The 25523-nt window shown below is 40.1% G+C and overlaps 1 protein-coding gene across 3 annotated transcripts in view; it reads left to right on the plus strand.

Moving 5' to 3' along the window:
• The window catches only part of SNX6 (sorting nexin 6), a 30925-nt gene that overhangs the window by 931 nt on the left and 4471 nt on the right, over positions 1–25523 (plus strand). For 2 of the 3 annotated variants that reach the window (XM_083741605.1, XM_083741604.1), the window contains exons 2-9: positions 83–130; positions 12883–12987; positions 13565–13675; positions 15475–15596; positions 16390–16513; positions 18136–18231; positions 20125–20230; positions 21169–21244. In XM_083741605.1, coding sequence (XP_083597731.1) covers positions 83–130; positions 12883–12987; positions 13565–13675; positions 15475–15596; positions 16390–16513; positions 18136–18231; positions 20125–20230; positions 21169–21244 — 788 coding nt within the window. Of the gene's footprint in view, positions 1–82; positions 131–1347; positions 1508–12882; positions 12988–13564; positions 13676–15474; positions 15597–16389; positions 16514–18135; positions 18232–20124; positions 20231–21168; positions 21245–25523 lie in introns of those variants that run through there. The other variant, XM_083741606.1, reaches the window with a different exon arrangement.

Below are 25523 nucleotides of genomic sequence, written 5' to 3' on the forward strand. Positions count from 1 at the left end.
CTCTCTCTCTGTCCGCGGTGGGTGATGCCTCGGTCTCTCTCGCCTTCGCCGCCCGCCTCCGCCCTTTTCTTCTTCGGAGCAGGAAGGCTCGGACGACGGCCCAGATTTCCTTTCCGAGGAGGACCGAGGCGTAAGTGCTGGACGCCCCTGACGGGAGGGGGCTTTCTTCCCTGGAATGGTGTGGGGCTGGGGGGCGGTAGAACAGGTTTCCTTCCGGATGTGTGGGGCTGGCAGCCCCTTTCGGAGTGTGGGGCGGTGGGTGGGGAAGCGAGGGGGGTGAGGCGGCGGCGGCGGCATCATCTCCCGGGAGGCTTCGCCGCCCCCACCCGGTTCTCTTGCTCCTTCTGCCCAGCTTCGGTTCCCTGAAAACTCCGCGCTGTCACGGGTGGTCTGGATGCACCATCATCCTGAGCTGACGCTGGTGACTCTTAACGGAGTTCTCCTCTCGGATTTAAAATATAATAGCGTTATCATTTTCTTCATTATTAACATCGAATCCGCTTTGCGTTCTGATTGAAACTGCCACGACAGGCAGTTGAGATATTATAACGCCCCCCCCCCCCCGTTGGTCTAGGTGCAAACACTTTTGCTGTTGCTGCAGCTCCCCTGTTGATTTTATTTTATTTTTTGGTCAGCTTTGCAGAGCGACACACTTTAAACCGGTGGGTGTAGTTTGAACCTCTTGGATTGGTGCCTTTGCCTTTGTTGAGAAATGCAGAAAGAGCTTAAAGCTATTTTTTTCAAATACTTTTTGACTAGAAAATTATTGTTTATTATATATTCCCCCCCCCATCTTCCCGCAAAGAGCTCCTGGTGGTATCCAGGATTCATCCATTTCCTTGCTCATTTTGTGAATAGGCAGGGGAGCCCCAGGTTGAAATCTCTACTCAGCCATTAAACTCTTTGGTTGACCTTGGGACTTTTACCATCTCTTAGCCCAACCTAAGTCCAACACCCTGGAGTCCATAACATGGTGACTATTAGCAACATGGTGTCCTTGAGCACTTCATGCCCCATGCCTTTCCCAATTTTTTATACTTATACTTGAGTCATATTTTTTGTTTGGGGGAGAGCCTCATTTGGGGCTTTTTTGTCTGTATTGTACTTGGTCTGGAGTATGTGTTGATGTTGGGGGAGGGGCAAGTTCTGAGCATCACCAGTTTTTCTTACATGAAATGGACATTTGGTGTACCCACAGACCCCAAAAGTTGGAGACTATTCAAACTGGCTTTCAAACAAAAGTAAAGAACCAGTGTCATGTGTCCATTGAGGAAAATATATAAACAATAATAAGTGGTTTAAAATGTTTTAGATAGTCGACACATACTTTTTTTTAAAGCAGGAAATCATCAAAAGAAACTTTCATTGGAGAAGTAAATATTAAAAAGAAATATCAAGCTATGTAACAATAGAAGCTGAAATTTTGATGAGTACAGCAGGACCACTTAAGCTGAAGGAAACTATTCTGTCCCATAGCAGTTGACTAGCCTGACATGGGACAGCTATGGTGGGTGATTCTTGATTCTGCCGCTGTTTTCTGTCAGATACAGTTTGGGGAGTCTCATGTTTCTGTTGGTTTAATATTTGTAATCCCAAAAGTATGTGTAAAAAAACCCCAAACTTTTAAACTGATGTTAGAAAACATGCCAGACCCTTGTTTACTTTCATATTAATTTTATCCTTCGCTTTATTTGCTTTTAAACTTGATGTACATTTTAAATTAGTTTTCAGATTGTTACTTAGACAAGTAAACAATAAAAAATAACATATCCAGCTAAGGGTAGGACATAAAAACCTATACATGTTAAATAAAAAAACACAATCTAAAATGCTAGCAACCATATTTCTGTAGATGACATGAGGAAAGAAATCTAAAACAAGACTACATGAAATAAAACCACACCATACTGAATAGAAATGATCAGGATCTTCCTGTCCCTTGAAGAACTGTAATTTATTTGTTAAGAAGGGAATGTATAAGAACTGGAAGAAAGGGGAAATCACAAAGGAGGAGTAAACACAAGTAGTTAACAGTTGCGGGGGGAAAGTCAGGCTGGCTAAAGCTCAGAATGAGCTCAGGCTTGCAAGAGAAGTTAAAAATAATAATAAAGGTTTCTTCAGCTATGTCCAAAGTAAGAGGAAGAACAAGTAAGTGGTAGGTCCTCTGCATGGGGAACACAGAGAAATGCTGTTGGGTGACAGAGAAAAGGTGGAACTGCTCAACCAACTACTTTGCCTCTGTCTTCACCCAAAAGGAAAGCAAGGGAGGGAGCTACAGCCCACGATTGGAAAAGAGGTAGTAAGGGAATACGTAGCTACTTTAAATGAATTCAGATCCCCAGGGCCTGATGAGCTGCATCCAAGGGTACTAAAGGAGCTTGTGGATGTAATTTCTGAGCCTTTTTTCTTCGAGAATTCTTGAAGAACAGGTGAGGTCCCTACAGACTGGAGGTGGGCAAATGTTGTCCCCATTTTCAGGTATCTGAAGAAGTGTGCATGCACCTGAAAGCTTATACCCAAAACAAATTTAGTTGGTCTCTAAGGTGCTACTGGACAATTTTTTTATTTATTTCTACTGTGTCAGACCAACACGGCTACCTACCTGAATCTAGAATCAACAGTCGGTCTGTGAGCATTTGGAAAAGGATGCTGTGATTACTTAGACCCAGCATGGATTTCTCAAAAATGTCATGCCTGACCAATCTGATTCCTTTCTTTGATGGAATTACAAACTTGGTGGATCAGGGAAATCCTGTGGACATAGTTTATCTTGATTTCAGTATTGCTTTTGACAAAGTCCCTCATGATATTCTCTCGAGGAAGCTGGTAAAATGTGGGTTGAAGGAGATAACTGTTAGGAGGATTTGTAGCTGGTTGACTGACCAAACCCAAAGAGTACTCATTAATGGTTCTTCATCATCCTGGAAAAAAGTGACAAGTGGGATGCCACAGAGTTCTGTCCTGAGCCTGTTGTTCAACATCTTTATAAATGACTTGGATGAAGGAATTGAGGTGATGCTCATCAAATTTGCAGATGACACCAAACTAGGAGGTTTCAGAATCAGAATTCAAATGAGCTTTACAGATTGGAGAACTGGGCTCAAGTTGACAAAATGAATTTCAATAGAGACAAATGTAACATTCTGCACTTGGGCAGGAACAACCAGATGCACAAATATAGGCTGGGGACACCTGGCTTACTAGCATCTAGGGGTCTTGGTGGGCCACAAGCTTAACATGAGTCAACAGTGTGATGCAGCAACAAAAAAAGCTAATGCTATTCTAGGCTGTGATCATAGAAGTATAGTGTCCAGATCAAGGAAAGTTATAGTATTACTCTATTCTGCCTTAATCAGACCACACTTGGAATACTGTGTCCAATTCTGGGCACCACAATTTAAGAAGGATGTTGACAAGCTGGAGCGTGTGCAGAGGAGGGCAACCAAGATTATCAAGGGTCTGGAAAAAACAAAAAAAATTCCTTCCAGTAGCACCTTAAAGACCAACTAAGTTAGTTCTTGGTATGAGCTTTCGTGTGCATGCACACTTCTTCAGATACACTTCTGAAGAAGTGTGCATGCACACGAAAGCTCATACCAAGAACTAACTTAGTTGGTCTTTAAGGTGCTACTGGAAGGAATTTTTTTTGTTTTGACTATGGCAGACCAACACGGCTACCTATCTGTAAGGGTCTGGAAACTAAGTCTTACGAGGAGCACTTGAAGGAGCTGGGTATGTTTAGCCTGGAAAAGAGGAAACTGAGAGGAGATATGATATCTTCAAATATCTTAAGGGCTGTCACATGGAGGAGGGAGCATGCTTGTTTCTGCTGCTCTTGAGGGTAGGATTCGAACCAATGGCTTCTGTTGCAAGAAAGGAGATTCCGACTAAACATTCAAAAAAACTTTCTGACAGTAAGAGCTGTTCAGCAGTGGAACAGACTCCCATGAGAGGTGGTGGACTCTCCTTCCTTAAAGGTTTTTAAATAGAGGTTAGATGGCCATGTGTCATGGATGCTTTAGCTGAGATTCCTGTATTGCAGGGGGTTGGACTACATGACCCTTGGGGTCCCTTCCAACTCTCAAGATTCTACTATTCTAGTCCAACCCCCTGCAGTGCAAGAATCTCAACTAATGCTTCAGGCTCACACTAACCAGCTTCTGCTCCTACATGTGCCTATGCATTTTAGCATTTTATGATAGCTGCGTCTGAAATGATTTTTACACCATACTCTTAACTTATTTAGGATTCATGCATAACTACATCTAGTAAGATTTTTTTTTTTACATGTGGATGTGAATGTTCACAGGATTTAATTTCTGATTCAATAATGTATGTGCCATTGAAAGTTTTAGAGACTTTGTTTCCTAAACTGGTTTGGAATCTGAAAGAAATCCCACCCCCCGTGCAAAATATTCTCCAAAACACTGTCTAGCAATTCATAGACCACAGGGTAGCTTAGTCATAATTTGTGTCACAGTAAATCTATTGGTCTTTAAAGTGTCACAAAACTCATTTTAGTTTGCTACATTCCCTTCATATTGTCGTATATGTTGGGAAGAAAAAGCATGTGAGGTCTTTTCCAAAACTGTGATATTCTACTGTACATCACCTAGAGAGACTATTCATCTCCTTACTCAGCATAGGATTGTGTGTTCAGAAACATCAGAGGTATCCTAGCTTTCTTAACGATCTAAATAATGGGTACATTTAAAGGTAGAATGCAAAGTTTTGGTAAGCCTGTAATAGAATTTTGTAACATACATTTTTTCCACCTGCATCCATCCCCATGTAATGCATGAAATGTACTGCATTTGACAAGGGCTTTTAGCTATATTTCAGATTCCACCTTTTCTTCACCTTTCTTTTAATGCAGGCTTTATTCTAGGTTGCTCTGAACAACTGCTGGATAGGCCAGTGATATAACTCTATTATTCTAGAATCTTCTAACAAATTTACTGTAGCATCAGGGACTGCCACCTCTGCTCATTTTGCTCGCCAACCCCATTCTCTGCCCTTTACATCGGATCAACCCCCCACTCCCTTTGCACCTTTCCAAATCTACCCCTCACCAAACCCCAACTCCTCCTTAACCTTGCCAAACCCGTCTTCTCCAAGCTGTGCAGCCCCCTTCCCTCATCTTGCACCTCGTCCAAACCGCAGCCTGGGCAAGCCACAGAGAAACAGTCAAGGCAGAAAGGGGCAGCTCTACAGCCACTGTCTTGCTCCACTGCCACTTCCCTCTTTGTCAGCTTCCAACGCGAAAGAGGCTGAAATGGTGTTGTCAGTGAGGTGGGTAGCAGCAGCAGAGCAGGATGATTGCTGTGGAGCTGTCCTGGCTGTTCTTCTATGGCTTGTCCAAGTCACTTGCTCGCCTGCCTTCCCATCTGCCTGGGCCACCCACCTGCTGTTCTCTTGACAAGCTGCAGCCATGCCAACTGCAGCATGATGACATTCTTACTATCTTATTAAATAGTTAATTACATAGCTTTTTGTAGTCTACAGTCTACTTCTTCAGGAGCATGGGATGTTTGTCTACCAAACCATTCACAAGGTCAGGTTTGTCATAACAAAATGATCCTAGAATATTTTGTACAGGGAATATCTGCTTGCATAAATATTGCTTCATGTGAACTGTGTTGTTAATGACTATAGCCAGCTTTTTAAGGAGCAATTACCTCAGCTGAAACAACAATTTATTTAGTTGCTACAGACACTGGAATTGCCTTGGAAATGTGGCAGTTCTGTGTTGTTGGCCCAGTTTCTTTGCTCTTCTGGAGAGCTTCATGTGGATGCAAAACTGGTTCTGTAAACTAGCCCAAAGTGAGAACCTCTGCAGCATTATAAGCATTTCTTGGGAAATTTCTAGTTTATTATTTTACGCGGAACTTCTCCCCTAAGGGAGTCAGGCAAACTTGCACAACTGTTCATCATTATTATAAATTGTTTTCCCTACCCCACCCTCATATTGCAGGGTTATTTGGACAGTGAAGTAACATTTGAAACATAGCTTTTCTTTTAATTTACTATTTTAGTTCTTCTTTCTTATTTAACCTATCATGCTGGTAAGAATCCTATGACTTGCCAAGTTTTGAGAGTGGCACATACAAGAATAAAAGTAGCAAGTGCATAGCTGTCAACTTTTCCCTTTTCTTGCGAGGAATCCTATTCGGAATAAGGTAATTTCCCTTAAAAAAAGGGAAACGTTGACAGCTATGCAAGTGTAACTTTATAAACAAAGCTCTGTTATTAAAAAAAATTATTGTTCTCTATGAACATTTAAAGACCTGTTTGTAAGCAGCATAGCCCAAGTTCTGTTAGTTTTTTCTAACGAAGTAAATAATGGGTAGGCTTTATAAGTCTTATTCTCAGTTTTAAACTTGCAAACCGTCACTGTTTTGTCTGGTTTAGTTGCTGCATCCTATTTCCTTGCTCTAATTCCAAGACTACCATGCACTATTATTTTTACCAGTTTGATAAGAGGGCATCATATGAATACAGAAAATTGGGTTCTTACAGTCCCAAATTGCCATTCGGGTGATTTCTTTAAAAGCTGGACGTTTTGATATAAAGTGTGAAAGTGTGAACATCTTAGAAGCTAGAAATACAGCTATGTCAGTAGCCATAGTGCTATCAAATTCAACATATATGTAAGTGGACAATTGGCAAGAAAATCAAACAGTAATTTCTGACTTCAGACAAGGAAATGTCCCCAAAACAAGGGGGTTGGTTTTAAAAAAAAGTTTAAAGGGAAAGTGAAGAGGGTAAAATATCTCTAGAATGCATGTGGGGGTTGTTCAAAACCACAATATTAGAAACTGCAGCAGATCATGAAAGGTGTAATCAGGGCGAAGAGATGCCAGCGTGGTTAACAAGCAGAGCCAATGAAGCTTTTAAAGGCAAGAAAGCTTTCTCCAGATAGTGTCTTGTTTAATTGAGGAAAACAGAAAGTATCACAAACGTTAGCAAAAGAAGTGTAAGCGGGGTGGAAAAAATGTATCTGAGGAGATTATATTTTTAGCAAATAACAACAAGAATGTCTGTTCCATGGAAACTGGTAAACTGGTGGAAAGTATTATTATAGATGGGTTATAGCTTAGCATATAGAAGAACCAATGTTGTAGAAATAGAACCAGCATGTCTTCTTCAAGGTTAGTCATGTCTCATTAACCTTTTAGAATTATTTAAAAGTGTCAATAAGCAGATAGATAAAGGTGACCCAGCCAACATGGTGTACTTATACTTTTTAAAAGCTTTTGATAATGTTGGTTACCAAAGACTCCTGAATTACTTTAGTAGTTGTGGAATAAGAGGAAAGATCCTCTTATGGGTCAGTAGCATGCTTCTGGGTATTACCAGTGAGGAAGCTGTGACATTCAGGTCCTATTCACAGTCTTTCCATAGGCATCTGTTGCCACTGTGAGAATGATGAATTAGATGTACATTTGGTCTGACCTAGCAAGGCTGCTCTTGTTATTCTTTAAAATACCTACCAATGTTGCTAACAGTTTTGCATAATTCTTTCTGCTCTTTTCCCGTTATATTCCCTAATACAGGCTTTTCTCAATTTCCACTTGACTTCTAGTCTGTTTCTGCAAGTCATGTTTGTGTTTCAGCTTTTCCTTCTGTATTGCTAGACCATCCGTTGAGTCACTTTTCTTTGGAAAGAGGTTTCAAGCTCCATATGGTGAACTGAGTGCATTGTTCTTAAGTCAGTACTCAGAAGGACAATAAGTTACTCCCTAACAGTTCACTAAGTTCCTTCAACTTTAAGTTTGTTCTCTATGCTGATTAGAAAGTGTTTCACTTAAGGAGAATTAAGACTTCAAAGAAGGACCATGGGGTATGCTTACAGAATTTTTGATTAGACAATGGCCTGCTATTTAACTTTTATTTTATTTTGTATCTCTGTGTGTTTGCATACAGTGTTGTGGGTTTTCTGGGAAGCTGCAATTTGGGAAAAATCCTATGTGAATTTAAGTAATTTGTACCAGAAAAGAATTTTGCATTGGAAAAATGTCTAACGCTCTAGGCAGGGTGGGCCAACATGCAGCCCTCTACACCTTTTTTGGGTGTACTTGAGCAACATTTGATGCCACCCCCATCCCAGCCCTCCTGTTGTCTTCCCAAAGCCATGTAAGCAAGGTGCTGGGCTTTGGGAAGGAGGCAGGAGGGTTCTGATATAGTCCTAGATTCCTCCCATCTCCTTCCTAAAGTCTAGTTAGCACTTTCACAGCTTCCCCCCAACCCTGTGCAACAAGGCAGTGTATGGCCCACAACTTCCATGTCAAAGAACTCTTGTGGCCCATTTGGTGTGAAAAGTTGGACTGCCTTACTCTATGGAGAGTGATCCAATTTAGCATATTTAGTTAGCTTTCTTTACCAAAATGCACACAAGCACTTTGAAACTGCCAAGCTTGTCTAATGTTGTGTTTGAACAGGGCCATCTTAACTGTTGCTGCTAGGGGTGCACGACACCTGGGTGCTGGGCTGTCAGGGGTACCAGGCCGAGAGTCCGTGGCCAAACGTTGGAGTCTGGGGAAGAGCCACCGACAGCTGAGTGGAGCAGAGCCCGTTGGAGTTGGCTCTTGCCCCAGCTGCATGGTGGCTAACTGTTTCGGTACCGTGCCAGGAGCGGCGTAATGTTGTGGGCGCTGTGTGACACATCCTATTGCATACACTGAGCTGTGGGTTCCTTTGCTGGCTTTTCTGCTGTCGGTGCACCCTCCCAGCACCACCCAATGTGGGGTGCCAGAGCAGAATGACGGGGAATGCAAGCAGCAGTGGAGGGGGGGAGGCAGCACAGCGACTGTTTTTGTCCTCCCCCAGCATGGAACCCGCACCCACCTTCATACACCCCTGTGGGGGGGGGGCGTTGGCTGGCACCCCCGTTGGTTGGTGTCATAAGTCCCTGCATCCCACAACCGTTCTAAAGGTAAACAACTATTTCCTTAAAAAAAGGTCAACAACTCAAAAAGGTCGACAACTCTGGGCAATCTAGGGGCGCCAGGCGATCTTTGCACCCCGTGCTGCATATGCTTAAGACGGCCCTGTGTTTGAAGTTGACATCCATTGTTACTAATGAACTTGGGAAACTTCTTTTGGGAAAATATTCTGTTCAGCATCACTACATGAATATATCTGCCACTTAATAATAATAATAATAATAATAATAATAATAATAATAATAATTTTTTTTAATATACCCCGCCCTCCCCAGCCAAGGCCGGGCTCAGAGCGGCTTACAAGCAATAATAAAAACAAGATGAATGATTACAACTTAAAAACAAAAATAAAATACAACATTAAAATAATGGAACATTAAAATATTAAAATGTAGCCTCATCGCAGGAGGAGAAGGAAAAGAAAGAGAAAAAAAGGGGGGGGGGGAAGAGAGGGAGGGAATCAAATTGGCTCCAAGCCAAAGGCCAGGCAGAACAACTCTGTCTTACAGGCCCTGTGGAAAGAAATCAGATCCTGCAGGGCCCTGGTCTCATGAGACAGAGTGTTCCACCAGGCCGGAGCCAGAGTTGAAAAGGCCCTGGCTCTGGTTGAAGCCAGTCTAACTTCTTTAGGGCCTGGGACCACTAGGGTGTTGTTATTTATGGACCTTGAGGCTCTCCGTGGGGCATACCAGGGGAGGCGGTCCCGTAGGTACGAGGGTCCTAGGCCGTGAAGGGTTTTAAAGGTCAAAAGCAGCACCTTAAATCTGACCCTGTACTCCACCGGGAGCCAGTGCAGCTTGAAAAGCACTGGGTGAATATGCTCCCATAGCAGAGACCCCATGAGGAGCCTCGCTGCAGCATTCTGTACCCGCTGGAGTTTCTGGGACAGCTCCAAGGGCAGCCCCGCATAGAGCGAATTACAGTAGTCAAGCCTGGAGATGACCGTCGCATGGGTCACTGTGGCCAGGTCGGGGCGGGAAAGGTAAGGGACCAACTGCTTGATGCGGCGAAGGTGGAAAAATGTCGCCTTGGCTGTTGCTGTAACTTGCGCCTCCATGGAAAGGGAGGCATCAAGGATTACACCCAAACTCTTAACGGAAGGCAATGGCCTTAATAAATAATAATAATACTTAATAAAAGTATTATTAAGGGTAATACTTCATGCATTTGGACAAAGTGAAACTGCAATATCCTACACAATGACAAATAAGGTTCCTTACAACATTATTATAACAACCAGGATATCCTACTATGTGATATATTGTCCTGCCCTTTGCATATAGGGTAGAATTTTGGTCAGGGGGGATCTAGAAATCCCAGGGGTGTCTGGGATGTTGGTGCAGGGGCACATTATCTTCAAAATGCACGCTATCAAGTTCTAGATTAATCCATTGCATTTGAAACAACTATAAAATGCACACTTGCTCAGAGTACTAGTATTAATATCTGGATTTTTTAATACTATTGTATGTGAGAAATTTGTTGGGGGTCACTCATCTGGGCACAGATGCCTGCTACTCTGCCTCTAAGTACATCTTGATCTGCAGAAATAGACTAGATAGTGCTCGCCTCCATGCCTATGAAAGCTTCTATCATCTACTAACATTTGCGGATAAATCACTATTAAAGGTTGAGTAGCAGAGGCTGGTAAAAATATTGGCAACTGCATTTAGATTAGTGTCTTCCTAAACAGTGTCAAGTTGCAATCATATCCCTGCATTTGTGAGAACAGAATGGATACATTAGATTTGCATAGTGTTGTCCACTCTTGGCAGCATCATGGCCACCTAGACAGGATTTAGTGGTCAAAATTAACTGGGCCTATATAAGTTCAGCACTGTAGCATGCAACATGGGCTGAACTAGTGGCATAGTGCTGCACATAGGATACCAAAGAAGCTTCCTTTGTTGCTGTAAGTGGGAAAAATAGGTGCTTTAAATGTTTTCTTTTTTTAATCATTCCAGACCAAAAGTACGGTATTTTAGCAGTTGGTCTTGAGAATGTATTGAGTGATGCAGACAAGAGTTCTGGAGTATAAATGTTGCTCAAGATTCAGTGTTTGAACAAACATTGCTGTTGCACTTAGGTTCTCTTGAGGCTAGAGTAGTCCTCATTAGGGTGGGGCTTCCTGTTGCTAACAGCCTGGTTCGAAACTGGAATAAGTCCTACTGAGTGCAGTGGGACTGGGAAATACTGTTTAGGATTTCAGCCTTTGGAAGTCTTTTTCTGTGTCTTGTGGGTTTCCACACATACACACCTGCAGCTCCGCCCCAGAACCTTTGTTTTAAAAATCCAGTTACAGTGCTCTGTAGAAGCAGGTTAATGCAGGGTACTTATCCTTGCAGATGACAAAAGTGCTTTCATTACATTGTGCTTTAACTGAGCTGCTGCAATATTAAAACTTTTCTTATATGATCTGGTGCTGCATGAGAAGCAGAAAAAAATAGGACTGGAATCTTACTTTCTGACCCAAAGGCAAAGCCCACACATTATAAAATGTCAAGTTTGATTTATGCATGGAAACTATTTTGGAAGAAAAGAAAACATGGGCTCTTACTGAAAGGTCTGGACCGGGGATGCAGTTTTCTGCACACTTAGTGCAAAGCTTTATGTGGTAACTTTTAAAAAGGAGGTTCTTATGGTTATGTAAATTTGAGTGTGCATTTATTTCAAAAAGAAGCAAGGCTCTAATGTTTAGTTCATGTGTTTTATTTTTTCTGGGAATGTGACTAGGAAACTGCTGGCAATGTATAGATGAGTAGTATTATTCTTACTTAGGATGTTTGGTGCAAGTGCTGAAGGAGGCAGCTGCATAAAGATGGGTAGATGGGTGAGGCCTTTAAGTTTCTAGAGCAGACCTGCTCACTGGAAGACCCATGAGTTTATTATCACCACCTCCCTGACTACTTAAAATTCCAACAGAGAAACAAGCACACATGGTTTATGACCCTTTCCAATTATTAATTAAATTTATTACCTGCCCTTCACAAGCAGGTCCCAGGGCAGGTTACAACAGTTTAAAATTAATTATTTAAAAGAGTTAAAACAAATTACAGCCATGGGGATAGGGTGGATCCTGAAAAACACCCACATCTCAGGTGTCAAAAGTCATGATAAAGCCTTCAGCTTCATTTATGGAACCGTCTAAGCCCCTTTTCCAGTATAAATCCAATGCAGCATGAAAACTAATGTGGCTGGCCAAGAATGGGTTTTAAAGGGAAAGCATTTTTCCTACAGTTCTAAGGTTAATGCAGCAATATGGCCCTCTTAGGTTAAGAAATGTAAAAATGGCTGTTGGGAGTAATTTGTCCACTCTAGAGAGTTGGTAAACCATGGAGCATTATGCATTAATGTATATCTCTTTTCAACTAGTTGCTATATGTATTGTTCATATACATCATTGATGGGGAACATCAGTCCTCCAGCTTCTATCTGGCCTTCAGAACTTTTCCCTGGACCACACCCCTCACCAGCCCTACTTTGCTCCCTCCTTTAGTGTTTTTGCTTGGTTGGGATATGTCCTTGAACTCCATTCAGGGTTTTACTTGCCTAGATGGAGGATGTGAGAGTGCATATAGAAACTAGCCTATAATAAAATTCTAAAATTCACATTTGATGCTCTGCCCTTTTTTAAAAAAACCGAGTCGCTTGGAATTCAGCATAGGCTTAAGTGCCTACCATATTGTTTAAATGGGACTTTAGATAACATTCTGAATAGGATTGCATTCTATGTTGGCTTACTAAAGCTAAAAAGAAAATAAATAGACAATACTTAGTTACCAGTAAATATTACACTAATTTCACCTACTCTATGACTTACAATGTTTCCTTTTGTTGTAATATTTCTAAAACTAAAGGGCATACAAAACTATAATCTGAACTTCTGTTAATCTTGTTTTATGGCTTTAAATAAACGTGAACTCCTTTTTTTCTTTAGCTTAGAGCAGTCACTGTAGATCTGCAAACTGATGCTGCCTTGCAAGTGGATATTTCTGATGCCCTTAGTGAAAGGGACAAAGTGAAGTTTACCGTCCATACAAAGGTAAAACTAGCTTGAGGTCTAGGTATTTTACTTCTGTGCGATGAATTTTTATTTATAAAACTATCTATCAACAGACAAAATAATAGCTTCTCATTCAAGGCCACAATCACATTTATTAGATATCAGTTCTCTTGGTTTCAGTAGGACTAAATCATGTAAAAATGTTTAGGATTAGGATGAAAAATACACTTGTTGTCTGTCAGAAATTCTAGCTCTATATGTGGTGTACTGAGTGTGTATAAAATACACACACATACAATCATGTATGTGAAAATATTGATTTGATTGGTTGTGGGGTTTTTTAAATATAGTGTTTCAAGTAGTCCAACATGCTGTTAGAAAAGCATGTTTTCTATTGTCCTTAGTTTCATGTATTGTGTCCGAGGTGCACAATTTAGCAAAAAGGTTTTTAAATATTTGTTTTGGGGCAGAAAGTACGTTATTGCTTTTCTGAGTATTGTATGCATTTCATATAATTAAAGATAGTGTTTCATTTTTTGCAGTAAATCTAAGTGATTGAATTTTTAACTTGTGCCATTTACTACTTCCTTCCTCATTTTTTGTTGTTGTTTTGCAGAGTTCTTTACCAAATTTTAAACAAAATGAATTTTCAGTTGTCCGACAACATGAAGAGTTTATTTGGCTTCATGATTCCTTTGTGGAGAATGAAGATTATGCAGGCTACATTGTAAGTGCTTATTTTCCAAAGAATTGTAAGTAGAGAAGCACTAGCTTTTAAAGTGAATCATGAAATTCTTTACAACTTTAAGGAACTTGCATATTCGTGGGAAACTAATGCCCACCGCAGCAAAATTGATATACTCTGTCAAGTAGGGAAGAGCAGAGCACCCTCTAAAACAGCTGAGTTATTCTTTGGAGTAGTAGTTAATTGATGAACCATTGCTCCAGCACCTGGAAGAGCAGGGCTGCTCTAGTGGTCATTATACCTCTTCTTAGGAGGAAGTTGGTGCCTTGTTCTCTCATTCAAAGCTTCTTGCTTGGAATAGGTGCTTCGCTAGAATAGCTACATAATAACACTGATAGTGGGTGACATCTAAATGCAGGAGGCAGTATGTGTCAGTGCACTAGGGGCTGGGGGGTCTCCTGGGGCCTAGCATTTGACCTTTGTGCTGCTGCACAGCAAAGCATTCAGCTGATGTTCTTGAGGTTTATATATTGTGTAACTTATGGTCTCATTAATTTTACTTTGTAGAAAAATTGCTAAAGATTATGAATTGGTTATTTATAGATTTGACATTGTGTTTGAATGTTGTAGTTTGTCACTGGTAAGTGGTTAGGACTTAAAGTGCAGTGACTTTTTAAAAGTTACTTGTCTGTGGTATAGACTTTCCAGTAATCCTGTCTGATTTTTGTTGGAATACTTCTAAATAAATTCAGAACTGCCAAGAAGAATAATTTCTATTGAAAAGCTCTCTGTATTAAGGTATGTGAATGTGTGATGCCTAGTTCTTCTAAAACTTTATACTGACCGTTTTGGGTTTTAATGCTTTGTTAAACATTAAAAGTGCTTTTGTTAAACATTAAAAGTAATATTAGGAACTAAATCTAACCTTAAGAAGCCCACTAATTAGAATAGGTGAATCAAGCGCAGCAGCTTTAAATATAGTACAAGCAAATAATTGTATTTTTAAAATAACACTTCACATCTATATGCACAGCTAACTCTGTCATGAGGCAACATTTCCCCCCCAACAACTTGGGTAGCATGGAGTGTGAAGCAATTAGACTTTACTGCCCAGGACTATTTATATTGTCCTTACTTGAATGTCCATCTCCTTTGATACAAATCTGAGAGAGGTTTTTAGGACTCACTCAATTTTGTGATGCTAAATTATAGAATAACAGAATTGTAGAGTTGGAAGGCTTCGAAGGTAATCTAGTCCAACCTGCTGCAGAGCAGGAACCTTTGCCCAACATGGGACTCAAATCCACAATCTTGAGATCAAGAGTCTCGTACTCTACCAACTGAGCTATTGGGTCGACTGTTATGTATTATATGGGAATAAATATCTTCTTTGTGTGTGGAATATCTTTCTTGTCTGTTTATTGAGGAATTATAAGGTTAACTTGTGAAACCTGGAACAGCCCCCGGGGTTCAATTGGGAAGACAGAATTTCATTACAGAAGAGAAGTTTGGCGCATCTCTTGTCTGAGGGGCTCCATGACTACCTATAGCCTAGTGGGAGAGGCCTGTCAAAGGCAGAAGGAGTCTGTATCTGCAGGTAGCCAGTCTGGTGGCATTTTATCTGATGGCTTTAAAGGGGAAGGGTAGGCTGGAGCAGAAGGATATACTCAGTTTTAGCTAGGAACTCCTTCCACTTAAATGGCATGAGACCTAGGAAGGTGGCTGTCACATGGAGAGAAATATTTGTATCCAGGTTCATAAGCAGCTTATTGTATCTTGGTTCAGAAACTTTTTGCTTTGACAAGAATTCAGAAGTACATTCTGATGTACTCATTTGACAGATTCCACCAGCACCACCAAGGCCTGATTTTGATGCCTCAAGAGAGAAATTACAGAAGCTTGGTGAAGGAGAAGGATCGATGACTAAGGAAGAATTCACCAAGATGAAGCAAGAACTAGAAGCGTATGTGTATATTTTAGTACTTCCTGTATTTCCAGCTTTCTAGTACTTTTTAGTCACTTCCACTGTAAGAAGCAGAGTTGAGCAATGACCCCCAAGCAAGTAACTAGTAAATTATCATGATGAAAAGTGTACATGTAATGGCCAAAATGGTGAGAAGCATGGAAGGTTGGGTGGGGAGATGCTCAATGCGAGAGAAGCTACATTTCTTTTTTGAAAAAGAATGTAATCACATTTTGAATCCTATACTAGCTTCGATGAATTTGATGCAGTGTTTTAAGCCTTGAAACAATTCTGAGAGGATGTATTTATTTATAAACTTATTTTCAACATTTGCATGGCAAATGTTCACAAAGGCCAAAGAAAGTATATCAAAGCAGGGAAAAGCAGGGACCTCAGCAAATAATAGGTGGTAGAGACATGAAGAAAGGACTGGGACATAAAATACATTCACAGCTCAGAAACACTTTTATATTATTGCCAGAACTGAAATACAGAGGCAAGGGAAGTTTTAGAGGTCTGAGGGATGTGAATTACGGCTACAGAGTTGTGAAGCCTAGGGGCTAGACCTTGAAAGCGCAATTCTACTTCTTTTGTGGCTCCCATTGTAATGGCAACATCGTGATCTAGCAACATGGGCCAAAAAAAAATGGGTGGGTACTAAATACAACGTACTGCATTGTGCTTGAAAGTCAACAGTCTGTTGTAAGTTACTGGCTGAAATGTTTTGTACTTAATGTAGAAATTCTACTTCTATAATTGTACCTCTGCTGTTGGTTTGTTTTTAAATATTTAGTGAGTATTTGGCAATCTTCAAGAAGACCGTAGCCATGCATGAAGTCTTCTTGTGTCGTGTAGCAGCTCATCCCATTTTGAGAAAAGACTTAAATTTCCATGTCTTCTTGGAATATAATCAGGATGTGAGTATATTTCATTCGTTGGAGCAATTTACGACAGTTTGTGTGTCATAAGATTTATAAATAAGTTTATCTTATTTTGAAATAAGATAAAGAAAAAAGGCCCCCTTATTTTCAAATATAATGTGAGAAACTAATGGATAAATTGGCAGGAAGTATTGTTTAAAGATAGAATTAAGCATGAATATAACAAATCCAGCTGAGGAAACATCAGCATAGTTTCTGTAACAAGCCTTGCCTTTCCATACCTTTAGAATTTCTGAGTATGTCATCTTGATGAGGTGATCTAACTCGGATTTCCTAAAACCTTTTGACAGAGTCCTTTATCAAAAGCTAAACTTTCTCATGGAATAAGGGGACAGGTCTTCTTATGAAGTGGAAATTGGTTAAAGAGCAGGAGGCACAGAGTACGAATAGAGGAACAATTATCCCAATGGAAGAAATTGAGGAGTAGGATTGCCCCAAAGATATGAAATGTGGGGTGCTATTTAACTTGCTCATGGTTGATCTCGAGTCAAAAGCAAGCCCTGAGGCAGATGTGTTTTCAAGCAACAGCAGGTTGCTCAGGATAGCTTAAGAGGACCATGGAAATCTCCAAAAGAATCTTCTGCAATTGGGTGAATGAGAAGCAAAATGTTTTTATTTATTTATTATATTTAGATAGCACCCTTAATCCAAAGATCATAGGCTGCTTCACAACATAAAAATACAAAAGAACAGAAAAGACATAATAAAATCAAGAACAAACCAAGAAGCCCCCTTCCACAAACACATTTAAAATGACATACAATATAACTGGGATTCATTATAATTGTAAAATGATGCAGACCGGGACAAAAATCTTAATTTCATGTATGAACAGTCTGAACTGGCTGTGACATTACAGGACAGATCTTGCTCATGATGGATAGCTCAGTGAAAAGCTGATGGTGTAATAGCAATGAAAAAAGTACAAGTTGGGGGTCAGACACCTCAGTCTGAAACCCTAGAGAGTGGGCCACTGCCAGTCAATATAGACCAGTGGTTCCCAGCCTTTTTTGGGAACCACTGGTCTATATTCCCCATGTTGGGAACCATGGATATAGACCAGAGTTGGTCAACCTTTTTATACCTACCACCCACTAATGCATCTTTCTTGATGGTAAAATTTCATTACCGCCCACCAGTGCTCGATAGCAGAAGGATTCAGCTTGTGCCGTAGAACCCCCTACCGCTCACCTAGAATCCTGAAACGCCCACTAGTGGGCAGTAGGGACCAGGTTGACAACCCCTGTTCTAGACAATCCTGAGCTAGATGAACGAGTGGACTGATATTCCTAACTGATTGGCAGTAGATTCAGGACAGAAATTTTATAAGAAGCATAATTAAATTAGCTGCCAACAACAAGTAACAGGATTTAATCTAAGTTTATCCCACTGATTTGTATGTAGAATTACTTTTACTATTACATTTTGACTTTCTGAAAACAAAAGTTGCTTGGACTAAGTATTTAATTTTTTTAAAAAAATACTTTTGTGGCACACAACCATAAAATGGATTCGGGCTAACATAAAATTAGAACAGATGCAAGAATGCTGAAGAAAGGAGGCACAGTAACCAGATGCTGTGTTTTTCTGTATTTCAGTTGAGTGTCCGTGGGAAAAATAAGAAAGAGAAACTTGAAGACTTCTTCAAAAACATGGTTAAGTCTGCAGATGGTGTGATCGTTTCTGGAGTAAAGGTGATTCCTATTTAGCCATCTAATATATCTGTACCTCCGTTGTGAATATTCTACAGATTTGCCAATGGGAATGTGGCAAGATACCAACATAAGAAAAGCCCTGCTGGATCAAGCCAAAGGCCTGTCTAGTCCCACATCGTGCTCTCATAGTAGCCAGCCAGATGCAGGACATGAGAGCAGCAGCAGCGCTGTCCCTCTCATGCTCTTCAGTAATTGGTATTCAGAGGCATACCGTCTCAGATACTATGATACAATACAATACGATAGTCTTTATTGTCAATGTCCCATACGGAACAACAAAATTGAAAAAATCTACAGACATTCAAAAACCAACAAGCCTGCTATCCCAGCCTGGTTAGCCCCCTAAAAACTCTGATACCCCAAAATTAAATACAATATACTCCCATAGAGACTACCTTACACTGCGTTTAAAACCAAATCGCATTTGGATAGAAACTGATTCTCAGGCGGCTAGTCCTAATCTTTATAACCCTGTACCTTCTTCCAGAAGGAAGAAGCTAAAAGAGATCATTTCTGGGGTACACACTATCTCTGCAGCTTACGTATGACACCTGGAAGCATAGATTTGATCCAAGGTGGGAAGACTAGTAGTACACAGTCATTGTGACTAGTAACTAATAAGTGAGCTCAAGAAGTTTCCATAGATTATTTGTATTCCATGTAACAGTAATATTACAGAACATCTCCATTTTTAAAAAGTGGCAGGTTTTAGTCATATTGTGAGCATGTTGCAAGGAACATTTATGAAGGCTGTTGTGGGAGTTAGAGGGGACATTGTTCGGGAGTGGTGTCCTTGGGCAGTTTTGGATCTTTGTAGCTCTCCAGAAGGAATATGCAGTTGCAATTATTTCAGGAGTAGAAATTGCAAGCTGGTTCTTAACTGGTTTTGCCTTCTAGAGAGCTGCTTTCTCCATGCAATCAATCTATCCGTTAAATGCTTGCCAAGGAAATAACCTCAGTTTATAATTTCCTTGTCTTATACTTGCAACTAAAATAATATACGATTACAAAATTCACACATAATACAGTAGTTACAGCATTGAGTTTCCCATACTGGAATTGAAACTTCAGGGATTTGCATGCCGAAATGTGGTAACCAAATGGTTGTGTTTGGAATGTGGACCCTCACCTTCTGAAAAAAGTTCATGGACTATCATAGTCCCAGTGATTAAAAATATTCCATTTAGGAGTTTCTATCCCTCAACGTTTCAATATTGATGAGTTCTGCAAAAAAATGCTTCTCTGCTATGTTGATATTGATCAAGTGCCAAGTATTCATGTGAAGGCATTTCTTACACTCTCTGAATATTTCCTAGCTTCCAGGAAGTACATGGAGAATTTTACTGATGCATTTTAACTTATTATACCATTCCCATGGTAACCCATCAGACATGAAGAGACAACTGAATAAAATTTTTAGTGCGTAGATACTTTTGATACTGAGCCTGGCAAGTTTTAAAAACTATTGTTGGCCACTGGTTCCACATGCCTGATCAAGTAACTTTTAGAGTTCCTTCCAAGCTCCACTTCCCCAGGCCTTCTGCAAAATCCCCTTCCCAGGGAGAGTTGCCTAGTGCTAAATCTGATGCCTCTTTTGCCAAGAGAATATTTTTTCTTCCCCTTTACCCAAGCTTTCCAGTATGTAAACTAATTTCAGACAGATTTTTTTTTTGGTCTTGTCTCATAGCTACCACGATGGAATGTCTTCCTTCCTTTTGCCTTTTAAGTCCTGCAGTGAACTACGGCCACCTTGTTGCTCTTTTTGTCCTGGGGCTTCCTCATTTGTTTGTTGAAGACAGCTCTATTTTGCTGTAGGCAAGGATGCCAGTGGCTAATTGCATCCTTGAAAAATGATTCTGTATTGCTACGCAGGATGTAGATGACTTCTTTGAACATGAAAGAACATTCCTTGTAGAGTACCACAACCGTGTCAAGGATTCCTCTATGAAGTCTGATAAAATGACAAGATCCCACAAAAGTAAGTATGGTTTTCTTGGAACAGACACATGGATGACACATTTCAAAGAAACCTGGTTTTGGACCTTGGTATAAATGATGCAAAATTGCATAAATCTGTTTATAGGTTGCATATTAATAGAAGTGTTCTAGCGTTCTAGAATATTTGTGCAAGCAAAAGAATATTTGGGATAACAGAGAAATATTAATGACTTAGTGATGAGAGAAATAGGAAGTAAGACCAGATGTTGAAGGATATGGACAGAAGTCTGTTCCCTCTTATCTTTTTGGCACTTTGCCCACCCCTGCACTGCAGAGTTTCCACAAGCACATTCCTAAGCCATAGTTTGTTTAGTTTAACTGCGGTTTGTTTGAATTTCCAAATGCACCCGAACCATGATTTGAAGCAGGCTGATGACACTTGGCTTGCGCTAATCATGGTTTATTATGCGTCATGAGCCAACATTAGGCAAAACAAGCCACAGTTACTTTTCACATCTGCAAGACTGATCCTTGTTTGTTCAACCAAACCCATAGTTACAACAAATCATGATTTGCTGCATGTTAATGAGGCCAGGCTGCAGTTTCCCTCAAATCCACGCATTTGGGAGTTCCAGAAACTCTTGGACTTTAAAATGGATCACTCCTGTTTATAGAGTTACTTTTAAACAGCATTATTAAATTAATTAAGGTAGGATTCCAAATGGTATGCTTAACTCCTACAATCAAATTTCATTCTAGCAGGGGTTTGCAAATGTGTGATTTGCAAATATGGCAAAGCTTGAGCAATATGACATTTATTTAGTTCCACGTCTGCTACTGTATACAGTATTGATTTGCAGACTTGGGTCCTGCGAATACTGGAAAGCAAGCTGGAATATAGTACATTGTCTGATGTTAATGTGTTTTGGAATCCTTTTGTGGCATAATGAAACAATTGGAGTGCTTTTTCTTTTCCAGATGTTGCAGACGACTGCAATAGAATTGGCTCTTCATTGTATACATTGGGAACACAAGATTCCACAGATATATGCAAGTAAGTATTTTTTTAAAATGATGAAACGTGGACTCTGAACAGGATTTTGTAAAGTTATGTCTACCTAATATTAGTGGTACTTAATTCTTGTTTTTCAAAGATGGCATCTGGTTGGTTTGTTTCCCGCACACATGGTGTTTTACCTCCTTTAATGTGGTGACTGTTGGGAATAGAAATAACTTTTTAATATAGCAGGGAATTGTGGCAGGATGTTACTGTGTTTGCTTTCCTCAGCATAACAACTTAAAAGAATCATCTCAATAGTGCAGCTGCTTAACTGTGGTCAGTGGCATTTGAGAGAAATGAAGGTAGTGATGTTAAATTCTCAAGAATAATCTTTCGGAGAATATTCTTGAGAATATTCTCGATTAATGAGAATATTAGAGAATTTTCATTTAAAATAGCAGAATATTCATTTTAATGCATTGAAAATTATATAATTTTAATGCATTGAGAATGATATAATAAGTTAATATACATGTTTATTTATGGGTAAATTTGTTCAGATGGCAACCAAAAACTGTACAGATACTTTTATTCAATGGGGGCAGTGCAGTGAATTCACATTCTTTGATTTTTTGCACCAAACTTGAAATTGAAAATTTAAATCAAATTTAAATCAAGGCCACCTCACATGCTGTTACACATAATTGTATAGGCCTAGGTACTTTATACACTTATAAAGCATTAAAGCTACTTTCGGGGGGGGGGGGGGGAATCACACTGTATGGCCAAAAATGTTTTCTTAATTGAATAAAAGTTCACTAGTAAATTACTCTTCCTTCATTTCATGATTCTGGTGCTTTTCTGGGCTTCTTCAGATTGTTGAGACAGGCATCTTGAGCTCCTACAGTGGTTTGTAGTTTTATCAAAGTGGTATCTCTAAGATTTCAATCTGTTTGTGCATTTGTGTGTAGCTGCTCCTGCTCCTTGTCATAAAACTGTAGTGTAACTTGGTCCTCAGCCTGAGAGCCACATTTTCTGGTACCATATGTCAAGAGATCTTTGTCTAATTCTGTACTATCACTCTGGCCTGAATAAGTGGTTAGATATGCTTCCTAAAGGCAGGTAGTAGGCTGTTTTAAGCCAAAATGCAACTCCCTTTCCCCCTGCCAAAACAGAATTAGGCTAATAACCAGGTAATTCACTATGAATTTGGCAGCTAGCAACATAGATGAGTCCATCATCATCCCCACCCTTTTCCAGAACATAGAATGCACACATATATTTAAGGTAAAGGTAAAGGTACCCCTGCCCGTACGGGCCAGTCGTGTCCGACTCTAGGGTTGTGCGCCCATCTCACTTAAGAGGCCGGGCTGACGAAGCTGCTCTGGCGAGCCAGCACCAGCGCAGCACACGGAAACGCCATTTACCTTCCCGCTATAAAGCTGTACCTATTTATCTACTTACACTTAAGGGTGCTTTTGAACTGCTAGGTGGGCAGGAGCTGGGACCGAAAGACGGGAGCTCAGCCCGCCGCGGGGATTCGAACCGCCGACCATGCGATAGGCAAGCCCTAGGCACTGAGGTTTTACCCACAGCGCCACTCGCGTCCCCTACACATATATTTAGAAGAGTGCAAAAAAAACCTTTCCCTCCAGTTCTCTAGGGCCTACATGCTCCAAGTGAGATAGCTGAGCTATGTGACTTTCCCCCCATGGTTTTGATTCTAAAGAGGACTTGTTACTTTGTTTGACCTCAAATTCCAGGAATGCTAAGCCTGCAAATTCTGTTTAATTTTCCAAGTGCAGTAAATGACAGCAGAAAAAACACCTTTATCGGTGTAAAAACTGCTGAGATACAAAGACCTAAAAAATGCAAGTCTAACAAATACCATAAATTGCTACCATAAATTGTCTTAATTTTCTGACTTTTGACCCTGACTTGTTTTAAGTCTGTCTAGTAACCCTGAAAAAGGCTGTTGTCCCCTGTCCTATCTTGTTTATACTAGTGTTTATTTGTAAAGCTGAAAGGAGCTAACCACTTCATACAAAAACCAGTAATATTTTCCTAGTATTGCCTTGGCCTGCTTAGATTATGTGGAGCTTGAAATTTATTAACTTTACAGTGCTTGGGACTAAGAAGATTGTATACCCTGCATGCAAAGTGCTCTGATGTTTGGGTGGCATTTTGGGATATGCCTAAATATTTGACTCTTTACTTGAGCCTTTTATCTGGTCACACAAATGGAGGAATGGAGAGACAGAAGCTGAGACAGTCTCTTGTTCCATTCGCCAAGCCCTTTGGACCACACTGCCCTTGCCTAATACCTTTCTGACTATAGAGAGGGAGTTCTGGGCAGGACTTGACTGCAAGATCAAGAACTGTGCTGGTAATGCTGTAATTATTATCACTATCTTACTGTGATACCATTAGAAACTTTAATAAAAAGCAATACTTCTGCAAATGTAGGACGTAAAATTATATTTACTTTTATTTAGCTTTTTCTGACAGAAATCCATTCAAAGCAGCTTACAGGAGGAATAAAAGAAAAAAATCAGAATAAATATATACAACAGTAAACACTAACTGCCACATTGGCCTACATTAGTGTTTTAAGTGACAACTCAATAACTGGTCTGTGTAGTCAATGACTTGCAATTTCTCACCCAATAATATTTAGAAAAGAGCAATGTACAGGATTTAAAAATTGAATCCAAACTGCAGATATGTTGCTTCAAAATAAATAGCTGTTTTCTGTATTGTCCATATTAGGAAGGTACTTTTGAGAGTCACTTAGTAGTTTTTTGGATGTAGTTTTAGCTCAGTAACATTATAATGGCCTTTTTTCCCTGTTCTGAGAGTGACTGTTAACAACAAGAATAGAGTAGAATACGCTGAGTGGGAACCATGATTTGGGTATACTATACAGGAGAGAACAGATCCATTGGAAAAGCTGTAGCTGCAACCTCTTCTCCTAGCTATCACATCTACAGTCTATTAGGTCTACAAGTCTTGCTGCTGAATGTTATGTCAGCACTGACATATTTTCTATCCAGGATTTGATTCTGAATGGGGGTGAAGTTAGTATTTTCCAGTTGTGTCTGTTTGCATTTTGAGTGTAGCAGACTTGATGGGTGAGCGGGCACAGAGTTTCTATGGTATCTTATCCAGCAGTCTTCCAATTTGATGTACCTAGTGCTGGATTTTTGAGATGTGATAAAGATGGTTAGATGTACTGTCCATTTCACTGCTTAAGTCTCCTTATGTGAGGTCTTGGAAGTGGTGTTGAAAACCCCAGGCTTCAATATATATGCTAGGCCCACCTTCTCTGGTACAGCTTTGAAGGTCAGTGTCTCCAGCAAGCATGACCTTGTCTTGGACAGAATCTGGATTTGCACGTTTGCTGGGTCATACCCTTGCTCTCTTGTCTAGTATTAGGCCGGAAGGTGATCTGTAGATATCATATTGCAGCTATGATTCATTTTTCAGTTGAGCTTCAAATATTTTATATTGATTTTTTAAGTAACTGTGCCCACTGGTCTGCTTGGAAAGGCAGTGGGGCAGGGAATTTACTATCTGCATCTAACTATACCATCATGATTATAACTGTAATGAGTAGCAATAAAAACATGTGCAAAATAACTTTTAGAACTGCCTGCAAAAAAAGGAGATGAGCTCTGTTTTTCTGCTTGAGGTTGATTTTTACCCCTACTGTGATGATAATTCATTGAAAATGTTACTGAAATAAGCTTGGCAGGAGTCTAAGTTTTTTTTAAAAGAGTATGGATTGTCTTCAACTAAGTACTACACAGAGTAGACCGATTGAAATTAATGAACCTAGATTAGCCATGTTCCTTAACTTAAGAGGGTCTTCTCTAAGTAGGACTAGCACTGAATACCACTGTATATAGCTAACAATTTCACTTTCCCTTTTTGATCTCCTTCAACTTACCTGGGTTGTACCTCTTGCAAGATTACAGCTCTCTTGTACATTTTAGTCTAGCCTGCCATTTATTAACTGCACATTCAGTAAGAAAGAAATACAGTGGTACCTCGAGTTACAAACACCTCAGGTTACAAACGCTTCAGGTTACAAACTCCGCTAACCTGGAAGGGTTACCTTGAGTTGAGAACTTTGCCCCAGGATGAGAAGGAAATCGTGTGCCAGCGACACAGTGGCAGCAATAGGCCCCATTAGCGAAAGCACGCCTCTAGTTAAGAACAGTTTCAGGTTAAGAACGGACCTGCGGAACAAATTAAGTTCATAACTAGAAGTATTTGATTTAGTACCATTGAAAAAGTCTGAGCCTCTTGTTGGTTTCAAAGAGAATATGGG

Source organism: Podarcis gaigeae, assembly GCF_964106915.1.
Source record: "Podarcis gaigeae genome assembly, chromosome: 1".
Lineage (NCBI taxonomy): Eukaryota > Metazoa > Chordata > Lepidosauria > Squamata > Lacertidae > Podarcis > Podarcis gaigeae.